Source organism: Gastrolobium bilobum, unplaced genomic scaffold, assembly GCF_033153095.1.
Source record: "Gastrolobium bilobum isolate Gb01-03AN ecotype WA unplaced genomic scaffold, APGP_CSIRO_Gbil_v1 utg1738, whole genome shotgun sequence".
NCBI classification, from domain to species: domain Eukaryota; kingdom Viridiplantae; phylum Streptophyta; class Magnoliopsida; order Fabales; family Fabaceae; genus Gastrolobium; species Gastrolobium bilobum.
Genome location: NW_026898452.1, coordinates 105,341 through 129,493, shown reverse-complemented (window position 1 = coordinate 129,493; position 24,153 = coordinate 105,341). Strand labels below are relative to the sequence as shown.

General features: G+C 36.8%; 1 protein-coding gene and 1 non-coding gene across 2 annotated transcripts; both read left to right on the top strand.

Moving 5' to 3' along the window:
* Positions 1–482: 482 nt before the first annotated feature.
* LOC133316444 (uncharacterized) lies at positions 483–3,023 on the top strand. The gene is made up of 5 exons (XM_061518192.1): positions 483–657; positions 1,083–2,231; positions 2,323–2,527; positions 2,627–2,784; positions 2,875–3,023. The coding sequence occupies exons 1-5, from the start codon at positions 483–485 to the stop codon at positions 3,021–3,023; spliced, it is 1,836 nt and encodes a 611-aa protein (XP_061374176.1).
* A 19,631-nt stretch (positions 3,024–22,654) lies between these two features.
* On the top strand, positions 22,655–22,761 carry LOC133316471 (small nucleolar RNA R71). The gene has a single exon (XR_009752206.1). It is a non-coding gene; the product is annotated as a small nucleolar RNA R71 (small nucleolar RNA).
* Positions 22,762–24,153: the final 1,392 nt, after the last annotated feature.

The following is a 24,153-nucleotide window of genomic DNA, read 5'->3' as shown; positions in this document are numbered from 1 at the left end:
TACTTAGTTACATGACTTAATTGAGATATTCTCAAGCCGTGGATTGTATTAATCAGAAGGGATTCTGTGTTCATGCAGGAAACAAAAACAGAGATCACAAACTGTCACCGCTTAAGTTGTACCTGTTGTTGCCTTTGTTGGGTTGCTGATCTTTATTTGCATTTATTTAAGAGTCAGGAAGTCGACTAAACATTTTGAGAGTAAGTCCAGATGTTTATTCATTGCTTTAGTATAGAAAAGAAAAAATTAAATAAACCTATAAGCCCACTTGTCCTCTGTTTTATTCTGTTAAGCATCACGTAGCAAGTCTTTGGACAACCATGGAATGATGAGAATGCAGCATATATGAATGTAATTGTAATATAACTTTTAGGAATTAAATTAAAAATAAAATATGTGACCAGCCAAGGCTATGTCTTTCCATCGTGCCTGTATAACTGTTTATGTTATTGATGATTTGATGTGGATTAATTTTCAGCAAGATGTCATCTAATGAACTTAATTCAACACCAACTGAAGATGTGTCGTCCCAAAATTCCTCCAAACCAAATTGTAGGGGAAAGCAAGATCCAAGTTGGGGTCATTGTAGACAGGTTATGGAGAATGGAAAAACTTTTTTAGTATGCCAGTATTGTAACAAGACTCTTAAAGGAGGTGGTATTAATCGGTTAAAGAATCATTTGGCGGGAGAAAAAGGACATGTTGAGCCATGCAAGAGTGTGCCACCTGAGGTGCGGGCTGAAATGAAAAAAAATTTAGATGAAGGTAAACAGAAAAAAAGAAAAGTCATACATGAAGAAGAAAGTGAAACTATTGAGCTTGGTGACCAAATAACACCTCCTGAAAAAAGTTGTCCACCTTCCAACTCTGAAAAAGGGAAGAATCCCATAGGTTCTTATTTTCTTCAAAGAACAACTCCTGGATCTCAACCCACCGTAAAAAGCGTGTTACAGAGTAAAGAAGTGATTTGGAGAGCTCACAAATCTATATCAAAATGGATGATTATTTCTTCACTCCCATTTAATGCTGCCAACAATCCTTCTTTTCAAGAAATGTTTGATGCTGTGTTAGTTTGGGTGCAGGTTTTAAAGCTCCATCAATGTATATGTTGCGTGGTCCATTGCTAGATAGTTGGGTTGATGATGTTCATAGTCTTGTTGAGAACTACCGTAATGTTTGGCGGCAAACTGGATGCACCATTATGGCTGATGGTTGGACTGATCGGACTAGGCGAACTCTTATCAACTTTCTTGTTTATTGTCCTAAAGGAACTGTTTTCTTGAAGTCTGTGGATGCCTCTCATGCTTCCAAAACTGCTGATTTGTTATTTAATCTGTTCAAAGAAATTGTTCTATTTGTTGGGCCTGAAAATGTTGTTCAATTTGTGACTGATAATGCTTCTAATTATGTTGCTGCTGGAAGGTTATTGGAGGCTGAGTTTCCCACAATATTTTGGTCTCCCTGTGCTGCTCATTGTATTAATCTGATGTTGCAAGATATTGGCAAGTTAGAGGAAGTGGGTGCAACCGTGGCACATGCTTCATCAATTACCAAGTACGTATATAACCATTGTCATCCTTTACACTTGATGAGAAAATTCACAGGTGGTAGAGAAATTCTTCGTCCAGCTCCAACTCGCTTTGCTACTAATTTTATTGCTTTGCAAAGCATATTAGCTCAAAAAGATCCATTAAGAGCAATGGTAACTTCAAGAGAGTGGACAAGTTCAGCATATTCTAAGGATTTGAAGGCTAGAAAATTTGTGGATTTAGTCTTAGATTCTAGGTTTTGGAAAGAATGTGCTGACATTGTGAAAGTTACTGAACCACTTATACGCTTGTTGCGTCTTGTTGATAGTGAAGACAAGCCTTCTATGGGTTATCTTTATCAAGCCTTTTTTAAAGCAAGAGAAGAGATGGTTAGACGGTTTCAAAGAAAGAAAAAGAAGGTGGAGCCGTACTTGAACATCCTGGATAGTCGGTGGGATACTCAGCTTCGTAAAAAGTTGCATGCTGCGGGATATTGGTTAAATTCAGCATGTCATTTCAATGTTGAAGAATTCAATAAACATGCATTGACAACTTCTGGTCTTTTAGATGTTATAGAGAGGTATGCTCATAAGGATGAGGAATTATTGTCCAAGTTAACATCTGAGCTGAGAACTTTCAATGAATCTGATGGTGATTTTGGAAGGAACATAGCTATTCGGGAACGAACTAAAGTTATGCCTGGTAAAATAATTTATGATTAGTATGTACCTTTAATTCTTGTTATAGTTGAATGATTGAATACTAATATATTTTATTGCTTACAATGTTTCAGATAAATGGTGGGAACTTTATGGTTTTGGTGAACCAAACTTGAGAAAATTGGCTATTCGTATCTTAAGCCAAACTTGTAGTGCTTCCGGTTGTGAGCGAAATTGGAGTGCATTTGAGCAGATCCATTCAAATAGGAGAAATCGGTTAGAGCATAAAAGGTTGAATGATCTTGTATATGTTCGATACAACCTAAGACTACAACAAAGGTATTATAATTTATACGTACATATTTCCAAAAAATTGTTTATTTTCTTTTAGACAAATATATGTTTATATTTGTTGATGTTGAATATTGGAAAAAATAGGAATCAATTGAAGCACCAAAATTATGACCCAATTAATTTGGAAACAATGGATGATCATTCTACTAGTTGGGTTTTTGAGGAGTCACCACCATTATTAACCGATGAAGAGGCAAGATATTTGAGGAATAATACCATTGAACCAATTGTAGATGGTATTGGTATGTTTCTTTATGATAATTCTATTGTTTAATTTGATGATTTGATCACGTTATATTATTTATTGACTTGCATATAATATGTTATTGTAGATGAATTGAATTTAGATGAGGATGATGTAGATGATGAACCTCATATGACTATTGTACCCCAAAATGAAAGCAATGTTCTTCAAGGTTTGGATGGCAATGGTGGAGAAAGACAAGGAGAGCCTGAATTTGATGATATTACTTTTAATTAACCCCATTAGAATATGAGTTTTGTACTTTGGTATATTGATACTTTAATTAGGTTGTGTAATATTGACTTATGGTTGTAATTGGTGAATTATGTTAACTATATTTTGAATCTTTGATGATTGGTGGTTTATTTTTTAATATTTTCATATATGATATATGTATTTATATTTTTTTAACATACAAAACCGGGTCAGCGCAGTGACCCCGTGACCCCCCGGTTGAACCCGTGACCCCATGACCCCTGACATCGGCCGGGTCGATGGCCGGGCCGGGTTTTTAAACACTGATTCTAACAACCACATAATTCCAACAATTCACACAACCTTAGAACCACACTATAAGGCCACTAAGGTACTTAGATTATTTTTCAACACTTCAACTCCTCACATCCTAACAAGGCCGAGCATGAACCATATAAACCCTAGGTTAGATTTTAACTTTACAAGTTGATTCAAGCTTAGGACACCCAATGAGCCATAAATCATCCTTCAACATAATCTTGCACCTAAAAACTTTCAAACACACCATATAGGTCATGGCCATGTAGGAATAATTAGGGTTTTTAGGTGCAAAATTATGTTGAAGGATGATTTAGGGCTCATTGGGTGTCCTAAGCTTGAATCAACTTGTAAAGTTAAAATCTAACCTAGGGCTTGCATATGGTTCCTGCTCGGCCTTGTTAGGATGTGAGGAGGGAAGTGTTGAAAAATAATCTAAGTACCTTAGTGTCCCTAGAGTGTGGTTCTAAGGTTGTGTGAATTGTTTGAATTATGTGGTTGTTAGAATAACTTGTAAATACTTCATAATGCACTAAAAACATGTATTTAAGTAATAAATGGTCTAGACTTGTAATGGGCATATTATTGGCATATGAGTATGAAAAGTGGGACCAGTAAATGATTAAGTCTTAAATATGACTTAATTAAATTAATATGTAATTAATGATGTGAATGATTCCTACTCTAGGTGTGCCTAGAGAACCTTGCACTTGAGGATTGTATTGGAGCATACATATTATATTGGAGTGTGGGGTTATGCTAAGCTCTTTGAGATAAGCTCCTGGTTTTGGTTTCTCCTCTCTCTTGTGGCCCCACCATGATGGTGGATATTATGGTTGAAATGTATGAAAGTATGTGATATGTGGTATGTAACACCCTGTGTATACCCGGTTTGTTATCATATTATCGTATTAAGCGCTGCTTAATAAAAATGCGGAACTAACTTTTTCTTTTCAATTATGACTTCATTGTTATTAACCAAGTTGATTACTTAATTCATTTTCAAAATATTGCCTGTATGTAAATTGCAATTCAACAACTAACTGAAATGCCTCATATATTGATGTGTTTCTAGTCACGGAACTACAACACGTAGACCGGACATAATTCTGATAGTTTATACAACTCAAGTCTAACTAAACAAGGCATAATCAATATGGCATGGACAATCCCCATGCTCACCAAATAAGGCGACAAGGCCCAACAAACTCTCAGCTCAAATAACAATAGCATGACAATAAAGCACAAATCATCATCCAAGCAGATCAGCATAATCGGACAATAAACAGTCAACTAAGCTCCGGCCTCCTACCGCCAGAGGTATTAGCCCCCGAGGTACCTGAACCTGAAAATATGCCCCAAACGTGGGGTGAGATCTCTAAAAGAAAATCTCAGTAAGACAAGGGATCCTCAAGGACTCTTCCGCCCCAAGCTCACTTACAAGTATAATATAAGTTCGAAAACAGTAATTACAATGCATGTTCATATTAAGACATTTAGATCATGACAATATATCTCTTGCTCAAAGAGCCAAAAACTTTAACTCATTAATCATGTGATATATGCAAATGCGGTTCGACTGGCCAGGGAACAGGATAGGGATTATGCACGTCCGCGACCTATCTAAACATAAGAGCCAGAGTCTGATCGTGTAAGTAATCAACATCACTTTCATACATTACATCAATAGTTAAATTAACACATCTCAAGCATATATCAATGCATATTTCATCTTTCATAAAAGCATACATGAATATAAACCCACCTTCCCATGGAGGTCGGTGGAACAGGCAACAGATCAATCCGAGGACACGAAAGCTTACCTCGTAAGCTAAAAATCCCAAGTCAAAGGTCAACACTAGCCCAAGGTCCACAAACAGCTCAATAACAATCTGTTTAGACCAACAATCATATCACATTCATAATCTAAAAGTTCATGACACAACGACAACGTTTCCTTTTATGTTTCATGACCGTAGGCTTCTCTCAAAGCCGTAAGTCTTCAATATTATTGGTCCTGACTTAATTAAATTATTTCAGAGGTTCATAATAATCAATTAAGGGTCCAGAAACCCAACCCACGCTTCTGTTTGGGTAAAATAGCTCAAAACATGATTTTTTTCTAGAATATCCCGATATTTCTCGGGGACATATCCGGATATCAATATCCGGATATTTCCAGACCCAATATCTGGATATTTATATCCAGATATTTCCAGACCCAATATCCAGATATCCATATCCAGATATTTCCACACCCAATATCCGGATATCCATATACGGATATTTCGCGACAGAATGCAGTTTTGCATTTTCGCGAAGTTATCCCTTCAAGGTTCCATTTTTAACACTTCCAGACGTCTAAGTATGCATTTTTAGACACATTTAAGCAAGTGTTTATGTTGGCTACCTACTCATCTCATTTTACATGCCAAAACTCAACTTTTAACAAGAAAAACTCATGATCAAGGTAAGGAATGCATACCAAGCTTCCAAAATAGAGGAAAGGCAATGGCTTGGAGCTTCTTATGACACTCAAAAGTGCAGCCAACACAAAGCCACGAAAATGAGCTTCAAGATGGGTCCTTTCTCATCAAAGTTCACTCTATGGAGCATCAACCACTCATGAAATGGTTCCTTCACCACTCAAACTTAGAGGCAGCACCCAAAACCCCTCACACATCAACCCCAACTCAGAAGATGGTACATTTCTCCCTCACCAATCACACCCCTAGTGTTTACAATATAATGGAGAAGGAATCAAGGAGAAAGGGTGAATTTTGCAAGAGTTCTCATGAAGAAAGGTGAGGGTGGCAAGGTGGAGGCACAAGGCTTCAGAAATTTCACGTAGAGAAAGACTAAATCTGACCTAAAAATCTGTGCCAAGGCTATTTGTAACACCCCGTGTATACCCAGTTAGTAAACATGTCATCGTATTAAGCCACACTTAATTAAAAATGCGGAATATCTTTTTTTTTCAATTATGGCGTCATTATCATTACCAAGTTGAATTACTTAATTCATTTCAAAAACCTTGCTGGTATGTAAATTGAAAAAGACAACTATCTACACTGAATAACCTCATATAAAATAGATAAGTGAATGTGTCTCTAGTTACGGCACTACAACACGTAGGTTGGACAACCCTGATAATTTATACAACTCAAGTCTAAACAACGATACATAATCAAATGTGGCATGGACAATCCCCATGCTCACAAAATAAGGCAACAAGGCCCAACAGAGTCTCAACAATATCAACATAATCATAAAGATAACATGTCAGCATCCAGCATATAATCATAACAGCAAACATCTAACTCAGCTCCGGCCTCCTGCCGTCCGAGGTCTCAACCCCAGGGTTACCTGCACCTGAAATATGTGCCCCAAACATGGGGTGAGATCTCTAAACAGAAATCTCAATAAGATAAGGGGTCCTCAAGGATCTTCCACCGCAAGCTCACTTACATGTGCAATATAAGTTCCAAGAGCAGTTTAACAGTATAAGTTCCAAAATAATTACAATGCAGCAGATAATCATGTCATGTGTGTTATAACTAATCTACTGGGCAGAGAAATGCAGGAATACGTCTATTACCCACACAGTACGCGCCCATTCCGTACCTGCCCACAGGATCACATCTCGTCTAGGCGAACACCACATAGATATCATAAGGCATTTGCACTTAACAACTCAATAGCATTTCAATAAAACAATACATGAAAACACATCATGCATATAAATCATCCCCCCATGGATATGGTGGAACCAACAATGGCTAAACCGAGGACACGAAAGCTTACCTTGCAAGCTAACTATCCACGCCAAGAGTCCACACAAGCTCAAAGTCCACAAATAGTCCAATCACGATCTGTTTTACACCAACAATGAAATCAATATCCATACTCTACAAGCATATGACATAAAGACAACGTCTTTCCTTTATATTTCATGCCTTTAGGCTTCTCACAAAGCCACAACCCCTTAAGTTACAAAATAAGGGAAAATCAAAACCGTGTAAGATCATTCCAAACCTCTGGGGAAATCGGGAACTTCGTCTTCGAGCTGCAAAGCAGGTGCTTCAGACTTAGCGGCGGTGGCGTTTTTCTCCCTCTTGGGTTTGAATATTTTCTTCGAAGCTTTATCGATTTTTGGCATGTCTCCTGAGTCCTTATTCTTGTTCTTCTTAAACGATTTTTTAGAGTGTGGTGCCATATCTATTGTTTCTTGTTCTTCTTGGGAATTGGAGGCTGCTCAATGTAATATCTTGATATTAGGTATATAGCTTGGTATATTTGATTGTATGGAAAATTTTTTATTTTAGCTCAATGTAACGCCCTGCCACTTGCAAGAATCAATGACTGTCCCCACACACTAACACGAGACTTTTCAGTGTGCTTTGTCCTCACTCGCACACTTCTCGGGAAAACTTCCCAGGAGGTCACCCATCCCAGAATTGCTCCAAGTCAAGCACGCTTAATTGTGGAGTTCTTCCGATCCGGGCTACAGAAAAGTAGATGCATCTTGTTAGTGTAGGTAGTACCAATTAATTCTTATAAGCCATTCCTAACTGTACCGTCCCATACCAGCACAGTCTCTAGAATCCCTCTCTTTCGGGTGTTGATTCGATTCATTCATGAACCCCCAAGCTGCAAGATTTGGCATGAGCCGCTCATTGTCCGTGCCCTTTCGCACCGCGATCACTCCCTGCCCTTGCCAGCTCTTAGGATGTTACACTCAGGCAGTCCCAAGTTTTTATTTTAGGTATATAGCTTGGTTATATGGTTCATATTGTATTGATTTATTATATTATATATTATCCAGAACAAAATTAACAAAGCTCATACGAAAAAACTGATTTTAACTAATCAAATTATATTGAAATCTTAAGTGCAAATGCAATAATAGATGCATTCAGACAGGCTGATATTCTTTCGTTGCATAGAATTGCTCTGTTGATTTGATTTTCATACTCTCTTTTGCTTGCCTTATTTTGTTGACAGAAATCACATATCCATTCTCTCATGAATGTTCTTCGTTATTGTAATTTGGATGAATCTCTTCTAGGAGAGGACAGTCTGGTATACCTCAATGCTCTAGAGCGACTATCTAAAACAAAGGAGCTTGACTATATGAGCTACATTGTGCTGAGGATGTTTGAGAACACAGAGGTGGGTCATTTTGGCCATTTACCTGTATAATTACTAGTTTGTTACCGTATTCCTCCTAAGTGCTCGACTTTTGTGAAATGGTTAAGTTATTGCAGTTCCTTAATTCTACTACTAGTAAATTAATCCTAAGAAGTGCAAAGTTTATACCTATGTCATCTTTTAAAGTGTAACGCTGAACTATGTATATGATGGTTCATATAGGACTTAGTTATCCAATTGAAAGTTATGGTAGCGTTTGGTAAACGTGGGAAAATGGAACACAACAGAATATATCATTTCTATTTTATGTTTGGTGCATTTTGAAAATAGAACAGAATAGGATATGGAGTTAAAAAGTAAAACATTTTAGTTTCACTAATAGGGGTGGAACCAAGGAGATTAGAACAGAACATAACGCTCCATTCCATGCCAACCATACACATAGCACTAACTATAATCCTTTCAGTGTTAGCATTTACAATATTTTGACAATCATAACTGGTTGTCTTGAGTAATGTAATGTGCAGTTTATATATTTATTCTTGTAGTTATTGAACTTTCTTTTGAATCTAAAATGGCAGGTGGCTTTAGAAGATCCTAGAAGGTACCGCATAGAGATGACCTTCAAGCGTGGTGCTGATTTATCCCCACTGTAGGTAATCATGCCCGTTGATATACTGATTTCTTGCTTTGTAACTTTACCACTCAACCAATTTGAACATTAAGAAGAAAATCTTGTATTTTCAGGTATGATATTTGTTACGGTAACTCTTGGAGCTGGTATTAGTATAATAGCCCTTCACACACCTTGGTACCGTAACTCAACTTGTCAATTATATATTCTTATTGGCACTATTTCTCCCAACCCAAAAGTAAAGAGTTTGGAAATAGAGAACTGTATTATAGACTTGACTTGTTGCTGATAAGAATTTTTGGGTAGATTTGTTTATCTTTTTTCACCAAGGGGTAATAATGATTTGCAATCCTTAGGTTATTATTATTATCATTTGTTTCTTGTAAAGTAGGGTGACTAATTGTAGTAGTGAGACAATTAAAAACAAAAAATAGCATGTCATTTCTTGTTACAATGTCTAATTCAAATAGCTTAGAAAAGATTCTCGCTTCTTGTGTTTGATTTCCCTCTGCAAACTAACAAATATGCATATTTGGAGGAATTTGGAGAAGAATCTGATGATGAAGAAGCTATGCCTTTAACTAAGGGGAAGCACGAAGGTCAAGCTTGTGGAGGCGTTATCACGGAAAAAGTATTTATTATGATTTTTGTTTGGACAAATTTTTATGTATGATTACTTGTCTATAATCATGTCTAAATCTGTAAATTAATTGTTTGATTTTAATTACAGAGACCTGATTGTTCTCGTGGTTATTAGCAGTCAAGTCCCTTGATACCCAATTCACTGCATTGCGTAAAGAAGAACTTGAGAAAGAGATGCAAAATATAGTTGCTATTAAAATACAGTGGTGTCTGGGAATGAAGAAGATGGCGATGGTTCTCTAGCACTTTGTGGACATGACTTATTAGTTGATACTCTTGCTTGATACATTTGTTATTTTATTTTTTTGTAATACTTTTGATCAATAAGATTTCTACCCATCTTATATGGTTATGACTATGATGATTTATATGATTATATTTAATATAAGGTTCAGATTAGCTTACATTGATTATGTGACTTTGATTGTTTATATTTTTATTTTTTTAATAAAATTTATTATTTTTAAATTAAATTTAAAATATTTAACTTTAAATTTAATAAAAACTATAATGTGTAAATTACTTTTTTTAATAAAAAATTAAAGTATCTTAATTGAATAATTTACAAAAAAATTGAAATTAGGGACAAAATTAGTCCCTCCCTATTAGGGACGGACAAATTTAGTCCCTAATAAGGACAGACGAATTTCGTCCCTAATAGGGAGGAAATTTGTCTGTCCCTATTTGAGACGAAAAAACCCTTTCATAATTTCGTCCCTATTAGGGACAGATTTTAGCCTTTTAAAGATCAAAATTGTTAATAATATTAGGGACAGAAAATACATATTAGAAATGGAATTTATTTCGTCCCTAATAGGGACAGAACTAAAATTTCGTACCAATACATTAGCGAGGGGCTATTTAGGAACAAAATTTTTTCGTTCCAAATTTCATCCCTATTTTATTTAGGAATGGAATTATGCCTAGTAGGAACGAAATTTTTTCGTCCCTAATACCTGTTTTTTTAGTAGTTTGGATTATGCATATGATATAAGTTATGCAATTAAATGTTGGATATATTCTGTACAAGATTATATGTCTATCTGCTTTTAAGTTTTACTGAAAGTTGAGTAGGAATCTATGGATAGATTTTGAAACAGCTATAATAACACTCACATGTAGTTTTGGATTTAATTATGAATTAATAATTTTAATCATAATTTTGAAGAATAATTATAAGAAAAGTAGAAGAAAAAGAAATAAAGTTACCTTTGGTGAAAAAGGAGTTTAAATGACAATTAAAGAGTAAAAATGTGGGTAGGCAAAGTTATCCGAAAGTGAAAAGTAAAATGATAAATATTACCATAAAAGTATTGTGAACCAATGTGTAATGTTAGAATAAGAGTTAAGTGAATGGGATAGATAAACTTATACCCACTTGGACTATTTAACTCACTTAAGTGTTCAAAAGCCAATACTTCCCTTCGTCTTCCACAGAGCAACGTCGACAGAGAGCAAAGAAAAAAAAAAGGAAAGTTTGAGAAATCTTCAATCCTTGATAACTTGAGATAGGATTGATGAAATCAATCCATTCCAAAGCCTAAAGTGTGTCAAATTTCATCCTCTACAAAACTCATAACTTAGTTCGCGGGTACTGTTCACAAGAGGAGAATAATGATGTTTTGCTTGGCTTGAAGGCTTGGATTGTCTTTCTCTTAGTGATTTGAAGCTACTAAGGTAAATGCCCTAACTCCCCTCTTGTGTTTTTGGAGAAAATGCATGATATAAGGTTGTATAAATTGGGATTAAATGGTATGAGTAGCCGGATGGTGATTTGTAGGTGAGTTCCTTTGTTAAACATGCTTGGGATTGGTTCCCGTAAAAGGAAAAAAATATGAAATCGCCATTTAGGAGACTTTGATAAATTGGACTAAAAATCAAGTATAGGTTTCTTATATGTGTAGTCTTGAAAAATTAAACATGGTAGACTTATATTAGGAATAATGATTGTCTTCACATCTTGGAACTAGGTTGTGACTTTGTGAGAGATCGTGACTCTGTGGACACGAGAATTATTGGAGGACACTGCTTGCCAGGTAAGCTTTCGGTCCTTAGGGTTAATCCCCCATTTGCTCCACCAAACTCTGAGGGAGGATGGTAGTTTGATATGGTATGTTAAAAATGATTTATTTTATGTTGCATGTATATGTATGTATGTTTGTGTGCCACACAAGACAGTGTTTCCTTGTGAGGCATAAGACAGTGTTTCCTTATGCATAGTATGAAACGGTGTTTCCTCACACGGTATGTTGCAAGACGGTGTTTCCTTGCGTAATGCATACTTGTTATATTCTCTGGCCAGTAGGATTATGTTATTGCGCACTGCATTGTCATACATATTCCGATGCATGCATGGATTTTTATACTACGTTTATACCAGAAGTGAGCTTAGGGGTGGAGGAGCCCTCCAAGGGTCCCTAGCTTACTGAGGTAATTATATTATCTCATCCCGCGTTATGGGATTACCATTTCAGGTACATGAGCTGATGGTGCTGAGGCATCGCGTGGCAAGAGGCCAGATGACAGATACTACTTTACATGATTGTCAGGGCCTTACGGATATTTAGATTTGTACCTGACATACTTTACTTTGGGTTGTATGTGCCATGTATTTTTTGAGAGCATAGGAGATGTCTTATGCCAAGTTGATAGTTTGTATATGCTGTTAGTGATGCATGCTTGAGTCTTTGTTACTTATTTAATTGAATCTCTTTTGTTTATTTGATGTAATTATTTAAGTAACATCATGGACATTATTTTGAGCCAGTATGATGTTGAGATAGCCTAGGCCATGAATGGCTGGGCAATATGTTTTATCTACGTTGTGGTATGCCTGAATTATATTAAACTGTCAATCAGGTTAAAATTTGCATAGTGGGAATTATCCCCAGTGGTCCAAAATACAGAGGAAATGATGTCTATTTTATTTTGGCCATGGAAGTGAAAAGGTTTGCACTACATAAGGAAAAAGAACATTTATTCAGTTAGCTTCCGCATTTATTAAGTTGAGCATGCTGCGCTTACTATCATATGAATGTTAATTAACTGGCTACAGATGTAGCGTTACATTTTATGGTATCAGAGTAGTTTTGAAAAGGGAATTCCTTGATGTATTGCAATAACTGTGTTGTTATGAGTGGCTTTTAGGATTTTCTGTGATAATGCATATGTAACCACTTAGTGTAAGCCTGATCAACTCATTCCTTTGTGTAACATGTGCAGAGTCATGGTTCTTCCTAGGAGACCTTCGGCAGCAGATGATGATCAGACAGATCCTACATTAGCTACTTTGTTAAGATCTCAGAATACTGTTGGGGCCACTTCCAGTCAGCCTGATCCTATAGCTACTACTTTGGCTGGTTTTCAGCAGGAGCTGGCTACTAGTAGGAAGGCTAATGAAACACTTATGAAAACAAATCAAGATAAAATTGTTGCCACTCAAATTTTGATGAACCAGATAATGGCTGAGTTGAGAGCCATGAGAGATGGTAGAGCGGGGAATAAGCCCCCACCGCCTCCGCTACCGCCGCCGCCGCCACCTCCTCCACCATATACTCCTATTCCATCTTCGCATACTCTCCATATAGAGCACGGGGATGGAGAGGGTGAGGCTAGTCATCATAGTGGTGCTACTATTCATACTAGGCTGCAATCTGTTCACACGGTTGCAATGGATAATGTTGAGGCTAAAGAAAGACGATTAAATGCTTTCAGGAAGCATCAGCCGCCTACTTTTGGGGGTGGTTATGACCTTATTGTTGCTGCTACATGGCTGCAGGATCTAGAAAGGATTCTCAGGGTGATGGAATGTCCAGATAATCAGAGACTATTGTGTGCTACCTATATGCTGAAAGGTGATGCTAGTGATTGGTGGGTAAATACTTCTCGCCCATTGGAGTTGCAAGGTTATGCTATTACTTGGCCCTTATTTGAAAGGCACTTTCTTGACAAGTACTTTCCTCGAGATGCTAGAGAAAGGAAGGAAGGTGAATATAATGATCTTGTGCAGGGTGAGATATCTGTTGATGAGTATCTGGCCAAATTCAATCAGTTGGCTAAGTATGCTCACTTCAGGAGAGCTATGCCAGATTCAGAGTCTTTAGCTGCAAAATTTCAGAGATGATTAAATGATAGAATTGCAAAAAGTCTTACAGGTTGTGGTTCCAGAGATTTTCCCATCTTAATTAATCAATGCAGGGCTGTTGAAGATATCCACATTAGGCGAAATAACAGAAATTCTAAAGAGTCTGATTCCAAGAAGTCTGGTGGTTCTAATTACTAGAAGAATAAGAAATCTGAGGATAAAAATAAAAATTTGCAAGTGAAGCAATCAGGTAATAAATTCAAGAAAACTAGTTCTTCTGAGAGACCACCAATCCCTAAGTGTATTGGCTGTGGTAAAGAGCATAGAGGACCGTGTGCCACGGGCCAGGTGATTTTTTTATAAATATGGCAAGATTGGCTGGCCACTACTCCAGAGACTGTCCTCAGAGAGATGCCAGGGTTGCACCTCTTCAGATGGTCCCTACTCCAGCTGTCACTGAGTCTCAGACTGTGGGACGCGTTTATGCTATCACTCAGTAGCAGGCAGATAAAGTGCCTAATTTGGTAAAAGGTATGATCAATATTAATAGTTTTGATATAGATGTTTTGTTTGACACAGGGGCTACTCATTCTTGCTTATATGATTTTAGAGTAAATACCTTTTTTGGTCCTCAGTAAATTTCACGATACCCGTTTTAGTCCCTAGCAAATAAAAAGGCTCATCGTGGTCCCTAAAAAATTCAAAATGGAACTATTTTAGTCCTTTTGAGGCCTGGTCTTTTTTGAATTTGTGAGGGACCACGATTTCAACTAAATGGGTCCATTTTGAAGTTTTTAGGGACTACGATGGGTCTTTTTATTTGCCAGGGACTAAAGTGGGCATCGTGAAATTTGTTGAGGACCAAAAAGGGTATTTACTCATGATTTTATGGTTGTGGGCTTGAATTTGCTAATGTATAAAATGTCTTCCCCTATGAAAGTGACTACACCTATGGGGGAAAATGTAGTACTTCCTATATGTGCAAGGATTTTGAATTTAAGTATGAAGGCTGAGACTATATAATTGACTTCATTTGTCTACCCATGGTTAATCTTCAAGTCATTTTAGGTATGGACTGGCTTTCTAAAAATTGTGCAGTGATTGACTGCTGTGGTAAGAAACTAGTATTGTTATCTGAGGAGTCTGCTACTAGCTCCTCTCCTTGTATATCAATACATCAGGCTAGACAGGCCTTGAAGGAGGGAGTATTAGGCTATATATGGTTGGGAAGATTAGTCAGCAGTAGTACTCAGGATAAGATTGTTGATATCCCAATTGTAAATGAATTCATGGATGTATTTTCGGATGAGATTCCACATCTTCCACCAAAAAGGGAAATAGAATTCTCCATTAAATTGTTTCCTGGTGTGGGACCCATTTCTATGGCTCCATGTCGGAGGTCTCATCTGGAACTAACTGAATTGAAGAAACAGATTGAGGACTTGTTGGCTAAGCAGTTCATCCGACCTAGTGTGTCTCCATGGGGAGCACCGGTCTTATTTGTCAAGAAGAAGGATGGAACCATGAGACTTGTGACTGACTACAAGCAATTAAATAAAGTGACTGTAAAGAACAAATATCCTCTCCCTCGCATAGATGATTTGCTTGATCAGTTGAGGGGTGCTTGTGTCTTCTCAAAAATCGATTTGAGGTCAGGTTACCATCAGATTCAGGTTAAGTCGGATGATATTCCGAAGACTGCATTCAGGTCTAGATACGGACATTATGAGTACCAGGTAATTCCTTTTGGTCTCACTAATGCTCTGGCAGTGTTTATGAACTATATGAACCGTTTGTTCAAGCCATATCTAGATCAATTTGTGGTTGTGTTCATAGATGATATTCTGATCTATTCTAAGAATAACAAGGAGCATGCAGACCATCTTAGGATTGTTCTGCAAGTGTTGATGCATATGCTTCTAGGCAGTTGAAACCGCATGAGGAGAATTACATTACGCATGATTTAGAGTTAGCAGCCATAGTGTTTTCCTTGAAAATATGGAGACACTATCTATATGGTGTTGATTTCTTAGTGTATAGCGATCACAAAAGTCTGAAGTATCTGTTTGACCAGAAAGAGTTGAATATGAGGCAAAGAAGATGGATGAAGTTCCTAAAGGACTATGAATTTAAACTAAAATACCATCCGGGTAAGGCAAATGTTGTAGCTGATGCCCCGAGCAGGAAATCTGTTACGATTGCAAATATTATGATTGAAGAATATCAGTTGATTGAAAACTTCAGAAATCTGAATGTGGTGGTCAGTAAAGACGATGGTAGCTTAGAAGTTGAGAAAATTGCCATTCAGAATGCATTGTTGGAGAGAATCTTAGAGGCTCAACAATTTGATAAGGAAATTGTGGCCATGACAGGCCAGAAAGATGTGTCTGTTGATAATCAGGGCCTCAAACGTTATCAGGAAAGAATAATCGGGCCCAAAGGTCAGTTAGTGGTTGATGTGTTGACTGAAGCACACAAAGGTCAATACTTTATTTATACAGGAGCTACTAAGATGTATCATGACTTAAAGGAAAATTTATGGTGGCCGGGTATAAAAAATGACATTGCTAAGTTTGTTGCAAAGTGTCTTGTCTGTCAGAAAGTCAAAAATGAACACGAGAGACCTGGTGGTTTGCTTCAACCTCTGGATATCCCGGTATGGAAATGGGATTGCATCTGAATGGATTTTGTTGTTGGGTTGTGTTGCGACTCGGAAAGTGCACCGATCGTGAAAGTAATAAAGTGTACCAGAGTATGAGATCGTTCCCACGAGGATCAGAATTTTCAAGCACTAGTTCGCTAATCGCGTCTTAGTTGGACAATCGAGAATTTAGATAAAGAGAGTTGTGATTCAAAGAACTTAAAATTAAAAATAATTAAAATCATGCAATTAAGGAAATTCAAAATTAAAAGAATGAATGAAGATGATGTTTGAATAAGAATTTAAAACAAGCGTAGTTAAGGTTTCGACTTTCCCTAATTTCCTCAATATGTTATAAATTAAACAGTCATGAATCCGTCTCTTAATATATTGCCAATCAATTATTTCTAAGTTAATTACGGCTCAATTTCTTGTTACCATAAATCTATGTAATCTTGAAAGAACTCTAGTTCCCCGATTATTCCCCAAGAAAACATGCATTAAGATCAAGAATTTCAAGAGTGCATAATTACCCTATGTCTATGCTTAGATCACAAGGATTATGATAAATTATCAAATCAATGTTCATGCACCAACATCCCTATTGTCATACAATTCCCTAAAATCATTCTGTAAGGAATAAACTCATAGAAAGCATTAAAGACTGATAATTTATTCAATTATAAAAAGAACAGGATTCAGAGACAATTTAATTCATAAACATAAAGATTCAATTGGGTTCCATATACCCTTAACTACATAAAAGACTACTCTAGTATACTGAATTGAAGAAATAATAAAGAAAAGAGAACCCCAAGACTCAATTGGTGTGATGTTGACTTGGTTCCTCTGTATTCCAGCGCTCCGCAACAAGATTCCTCCTTCAGTCTTGGACTTGTGTATTGGTTTCTGAATTGGTGTCTTGGTCTTAACCCCAAGCTCTTTATTTATAGCTTTTTGGGTTGTATTCTTCATTAAATCTCGATTGCATCCATATCAGATTTGTGGTTTATTTCATCTTTGTTTCCTTTGGCATTTGATATCTTGGAGATTGGTTGATGATTTTGAGCTTTTAAATCTTGTTGTGATCTTCCATCACATCTTCTTATTGGAGTTATATCTCATCGCAATCAAGGTTGATGTGTTTCTTCCTTGTATCTTATAGAATCATGCTACATATCTTGATCAAATCTTTTCCTGGAGTTGCTTTGATCGCGTATGGACGTTTTAGCATGCTGTTTGCGCGCTAAAACGTGCTTGATGTGTATTGCTGTCTGCCTTTGGGCGTTTTGGCGTGCTGTTGCACGCTAAAACGTGCTCTTCGTAGAGAAATTGATGTTGTCAGGGCGTTTTAGCGCTCTGTTGGGCGCTAAAACGCTCTCCTCCAGTGGTTTTGGTGTTTTCTTCATCTTGAGCATTTAAACATGACTCATGGACGCCAAAACGTCCTCTTACAGCTGGTACACACTTGAAATCTTGCTTCCTTGAGGCTCCAACTCAACTTGATGTCTTCTTTTGGTTCCTAAGAGCCATAATAGGTGTCAAAAATCCCTTAAAATAAGAATTATGATAACATGTTAGCAAGATATTCAATTATTGTGACTTTACAATATAAAACCCTAATTCCCATGCAATTCATGATATATATCAAACATAATTAAGCCTAAAAACATGGTAAACCAAGGGTTTATCAACCATTCCCAGGTTTGAACATTGTTGTCCTCAGCAATGCACTAGAATAAACTTAGTGGAATCAATCAAGATTTTTAATTGCATGGAATTCATAAGCAGGATTTAATCAGAGAAATGACTACAGAGCATTCAGACTTAAGAAAAGGATGATACATCAAAGCATTAAGATCAATTATCCATCAGTAGAAACTTTTAATGAAATTCCTTAAGATCAAGAACATGGGAAACTTCCTGAGACACTCCCTCACTAGGTTTACAATTCACTCACGCTCAACTGTTTAGAGGGTTGGTATTTCACTAGTGTCCCACTGAGTCAATACTACCATAGGCTTACTTATATTCTTGCTCTCCAAAATTCTTATAATAAATCAAGCAGATCAAGATATCTTTCGCAAGGTTGTAACGTGGCCTAGTGAAAGGGAGGGAAAGAATTTGGGAAAAAAGTTTAAGATCAATATTCAGATTAAGGAACGGAACAAGTGTTGTGTGTTTCTTCCGGCTGTAAAGTTTTTCTTCTTCTTTCCAGTTCTTTGTTCTGCTTCATTGAACCATTTTCTTTTGTCGTTTTCTTTCTAAGCATATTTTCTTGCTTTTCACTTCTTTTCCTTTCTTTGTTTTGAGCATTTTGCTTGCTCTTCTTTGTTCTAACCAACTTTTCTTCTTTCTTCCTTGGGCTTTGCCCTTTTTCTTGTACTTCTTCATTTCATTGAACACTTGTGTAGTTAAAACTCATATCCACTCCTTACTTGAAATCTGAAATTAATCTTCTATTAAGGTGAGGATTCAATTGGGGAAATGACTATTTACATTCAAGGGTTCTTCATGAATAAAAAGTCTAGTGATGTGGTTGTAATATATTTGATTTTCCAAGTTAAAATACTAAGCTTTTAGGTCAAAAGAGCATACTTATCAATACATTTTATGGATTAATTGTTAGTTTTTCATTTTCAATGTTATTTCTCACTCAAGTTTATATTTGGATAGGAATTTAGCATGGAAAATGAGAATTTACGCAGAAGGAGAATTTGGATCAGATGGGCTGCGCTATCAGCGCGGCATAAATGCATTTTCAGTGAAAAATCTGCGCCATCAGCGCGGAAGAAGTATGACTGGCGCTGATAGCGCGGATTAATTCAAATTCAGTACAAAAACGGTGCCATCAGCGCCGGTTTTCGAGCAGGAAGACACCGTGTTTTGAACGCGTGCGTGCAAAATTAAAAAGGGGGATAGACAGAGAGCTTGAAAAAAATGTCTGGAGCTTTTTGCGGAGATTGATCTTGGAGTATTATTTTCTCTTCCTTTTGAATTCTTATTCTTCTTTTATGAATCATTGTAATTCAGCTATGACCATGTCTGGCTAGTTTCCTTCATTGTGGGTAGGGTCACAATTCCTATGTGAACCTTTTTTTATTTATGGATTGGTTTACTTTTCGCTCTTTAATTTAATTGATTTATGCCTACTCTGTGCGTATTGCTTATCGTTTATATTAAATCTGATCAGTTTAGTATTGAATGATAATCTGAGGGTTAGAACCCTAGATAGGAATATTGGGGTTTTGGTCCAGAAAGGGGGTAGGATAATAATTAACATGCATGCTAGGAATAGACGCATTCTTGATTACAAACGTTTAATTTATCTGTGTAATGCTTGATCTCAATTGAAACATTGCAAGGAATTGGGGTTCTAATTGTGATTAAAGGGCTAAATTTGCAAGGAATTGGGGTTTAGCTATTTCACTAAGGAACATTCCTCTATCATCTCCACAGAATAAACCACAGACCATTTCAATCAAGAAACAAAGCAAGTTCTAGAGTATCTCAATAATGGAATGCACACTCAACAAAAATTTTCTGTATAGGCTCAAAACCTCGCGGCTATGAATGTACAGTAGTTATCCTGTTCTTTTTCTCAAACAACTTCAGTATAAAACAATATATTAGATGAACCATGTCACTCATTTGCAATGATGCTCATAAAAAAATTGTATAAGTGCATCATCATGCTCTGAATCAATTACTAATTTCAATTTCCCGCCACTTTTCCAATTAACACTGAGAAACTTTAAAAAATTTCAGAATTTTAAAAAAAAATTTTGGCTTGGGGTTTTTCAACAAAAACGAATAAAATTATATAATTAAACATGAAAAAAAAAATTAAAATGCAAGAAAAAAAATAAATAAGCTAAAGCAAAGGAGAAGGTATTTGAGATAGTTCCCTGTTTTAGCCGGATATTCTGTGTATGCTCATGAAGTTCCTCCGGCTTACTCAATTGTGCTTAGATGAATCGCGCGTTCCCCATTCCCAGATTTAAATGTTGCTGTCCTCAGCAACAGATTTAAATCTAAAAAGAAATCGTGTCCAGAAATAAGAACAACTAATTGTTCTCTTGTTGTTTGTTTTATTTTCTTCACCTGTAAAATTCACTCAATAATAGGCATTAGCCTCAACACCTTCTCCTATATTTTTGTATTTTTCTCTTTATTTAATTCAAAGTAAAAATAAATAAAACAATGAAATTAAAATAAAACAGTAAAGTGTGTGTTTTCCTACCCATTAGCGCTTGTTTTATGTCATGAGCCTGACGTACCTGATTTACCTTCATGGTGGCTCAAAGCATAAGGTTGGTGATGTCCAAGCTTCATCATTCATAAATTGTGTCTTACCCTAGTGCTCTTGAGCATTTGAGTGAGATGGAGTAACCTCAATAACTTTGAATTTGGTATTTATATGTTTTCCCTTGCTCCTGGGCTTCTCCATCTAAACTTTTGGCTTACTTTCTTGAGAAGACTCCTCATTGTGTTCTTCTTCTCCTTTCTTTTCACTAATAAAGTAGACTTGATCTTCCGGTTGAGCTACAGATGAAGGGACTTCTTTGTCAAAGAACTTGAAAGTTATTTGCTCTTCATCTACCCGTAAGAGCAGCTCACCTTTAAGTACATCAATCAGTGCTCCTGAAGTTGCCAAGAAGGGTCTTCTAAAAATCATAGGAATTGTGACATCTTCTTCAATGTCAAGGATGACAAAATCAACAGGAATGATGAATTTGTCTACCTTTACCAATATATCTTCAATGATGTCGTAAGCTTGCTTTGAAGAGCGGTTAGCCAGTTGCACTATCGTCTTTGTGGGCTTCACTTCAGTAATCCCCAGCTTCTTCATCATGGAGAGTGGCATGACATTGATGCTAGCTCCAAGATCACATAAAACATTGTCCACTTCCATTTTTCCTATAGTGCATGGAATGCTGAAGCTCCCTGGATCCTTGACTTTGGTAGGTAACTTTTTTTGGATGATAGCATTACATTCCTCCGTCAGATTCACTGTCTCACATTCCTGCAACTTACGCTTCCTTGATAATAGATCCTTCATGAACCTTGCGTAGTTGGGCATGTTCCCTAAAGCTTCGACAAAAGGAATGTTGATTTGCAACCTCCTGAATATGTCTAGAAACTTTGAACACTGCTGCTTCTGAATCTCTTTCTTTAATCTCTGAGGATAAGGGATTCGGGCATATGGGGAGAGATCTAATGGCTTGTTCTGTCTTTCTAGAGCTTTCTTCTTCTCCCACTTGAATAGTTTCTTTTCGGCTTTTTCAGGATTGCTTTCGTCAACTTCAATTGTATCATTTTCCTTTTCTTCCTTCTCTTCTTCAACTGATGCTTCTCCATCCTTCTTCTTTTCTTCGGGCTGCTCCTCTATATGCCGAATCACTGTCCCACTCCTAGTGGTGATAGCATTGCAATGCTCCCTTGGATTGACAACTGTGTTGCTTGGAAAAGTACTCTGAGTTCTCTCGGAAAATTGCTTTGGCAACTGGCCACTCTGAATTTCCAGATTTCATATGGAAGCTTCTTGATTTCGGTGTGCTGCTCTAGTCTCTTGCATGAAAGCAGATGTGTCCTCTCTGAAAGCATTTACACCTTGAATATAATCAGAAGGGGTCTTGCATAGTTGTGCAAAAGCTTTCACCCACTTAGAAGTGTTACTTTGTTGTGGGGTATCTGGTTGCATTGGAAGGGGAGGATTGAGCTGATGATTAGATTTGTGACTCAACCCTGGATGTTGATTCTGATTCTTCTGATCATACCAGAGTCCATTGACCTCTGCTGGTGGCTTTTCCGCTGCTCTTATGTATTCATAATCCTCAGTTGCATAAGCCTCTTCACAAATACCACATTTAATATTAGAATTAGAAACAAAAGAAACTTGAGAAAGATTAATTTTTTTATTAAGGGCATCTAATTGTTCTTGTTGTTTCTTGTGCATTTGTAGCATTTGTTCATTTTGGGCTAAGAGTGCATCATAGTCGTCAAGCTTCATAATTCCTGCTCTCTTTGGTGCAACTAGGGCAGGGGCATTGTCAAATTCCTGAGAAGCTAGAGATTCCAGTAATTCCAGCGCTTCCTCTGGAGCTTTTATTTTCAGGGAGCCTCCTGCAGCAGCATTCACCAGTGTTCTTGTGCTGGATGTCATCCCTTGGAAAAAGATTCTTGTTTTCTCCCATGCTTCAATTCCATATTGAGGACACTTCCTGAGTAATCATTTGAATCGTTCCCAAGCCTCGTACAAAGATTCACTTTCTTTTTGTTCAAAAGCATTGATCTCCGCTTTGCGCCTTGCCATCTTTGAAGCTGAGAAAAATCTGGCCAAGAATTTTCTTGCTAAATCATCCCAACTGGTTATGCTTCCTGCAGGTTGAGACTGCAACCAATCTCTTGCTTCATCCTTCAGTGAGCATGGCAATAGTCTGAGCAAGATAGCATCACGAGGAACTCCATTTACTTTTAATGTATCACAATAAAGTAAGAAGTTATCAAGATTACTATAGGGGTTCTCCATGCTTCCTCCAGCGAACTGTTCTTTTTGAATCAGTTGCAACAGTGTCGGCTTCAGTTGAAAGTTGTTAGCCTTTATGTTTGGTCTACCAATGCTTGCCGTCTGTGGGACTCGAGCTGGGGTCATGTAATCCCCCAACGTCCTTGGAGCGAGTTGATTATTTTCTGCCATAGGTTCCTTCTTTGGTTCTGTCGAAGTTAATGCCTTTGTTTCCTTCGCTTTCTTTGCCTTTGCGTCTTTCCTAAGTTTCCTTTCTGTCTTTTCTATCTTAGGATCAAACTGCAAGATTCGCGGGTTAAGAGTACCTCGCATAAACTAAGATTGAAAAGATGTGCAGAAAAATAGAAAAAAGACAAAACAAAAAAAAATAAAAAATAAAAAAAATAAACAAACAAAGAATGCAGAAAAATAAATATGCAGAAAATTGATGCAGAATTTTAATGCAGAAAAATATTTTTGAAGAATGTATAAAGTGCAGAAAATTAAAACGTCCAATCTAAAAGTTAATTAGTTACTTCTAATGTTGAAGAATTCGATCCCCGGTAACGGCGCCAAAAACTTGTTGCGACTCGGCAAGTGCATTGATCGTGACAGTAATAAAGTGTACAGGAGTACGAGATCGTTCCCACGAGGATCAGAATTTTCAAGCACTAGTTCGCTAATCGCGTCTTAGTTGGACAATCAAGAATTTAGATAAAGAGAGTTATGATTCAAAGAACTTAAAATTAAAAATAATTAAAATCATGCAATTAAGGAAATTCAGAATTAAAAGAATGAATGAAGATGATGTTTGATTAAGAATTTAAAACAAGTGTAGTTAAGGTTTCGACTTTTCCCAATATTCTCAATATGTTATGAATTAAACAGTCATGAATCTGTCTCTTAATATATTGCCAATCAATTCTTTCTGAGTTAATTACGGCTCAATTCCATTTACCATAAATCTATGTAATCTTGAAAGAACTCTAGTTCCCCGATTATTCCCCAAGAAAACATGCATTAAGATCAAGAATTTCAAGATTGCGTAATTACCCTATGTCTATCCCTAGATCACAAGGATTATGATAAATTATCTAGTCAAGGTTCATGCACCAACATCCCTATTGTCATACAATTTCCCAAAATCATTCTATAAGGAACAAACTCATAGAAAGCATTAAAGACAGATAATTT

Bases quoted from the DNA above. Each gene is read 5' to 3' on its own strand.
- LOC133316444 (XM_061518192.1), top strand. From the start codon at position 483: ATGTCATCTAATGAACTTAATTCAACACCAACTGAAGATGTGTCGTCC. The intron at 2,528-2,626 runs GTATTATAATTT...TGGAAAAAATAG, and splicing joins AACCTAAGACTACAACAAAG to GAATCAATTGAAGCACCAAA. The intron at 2,785-2,874 runs GTATGTTTCTTT...ATGTTATTGTAG, and splicing joins ACCAATTGTAGATGGTATTG to ATGAATTGAATTTAGATGAG.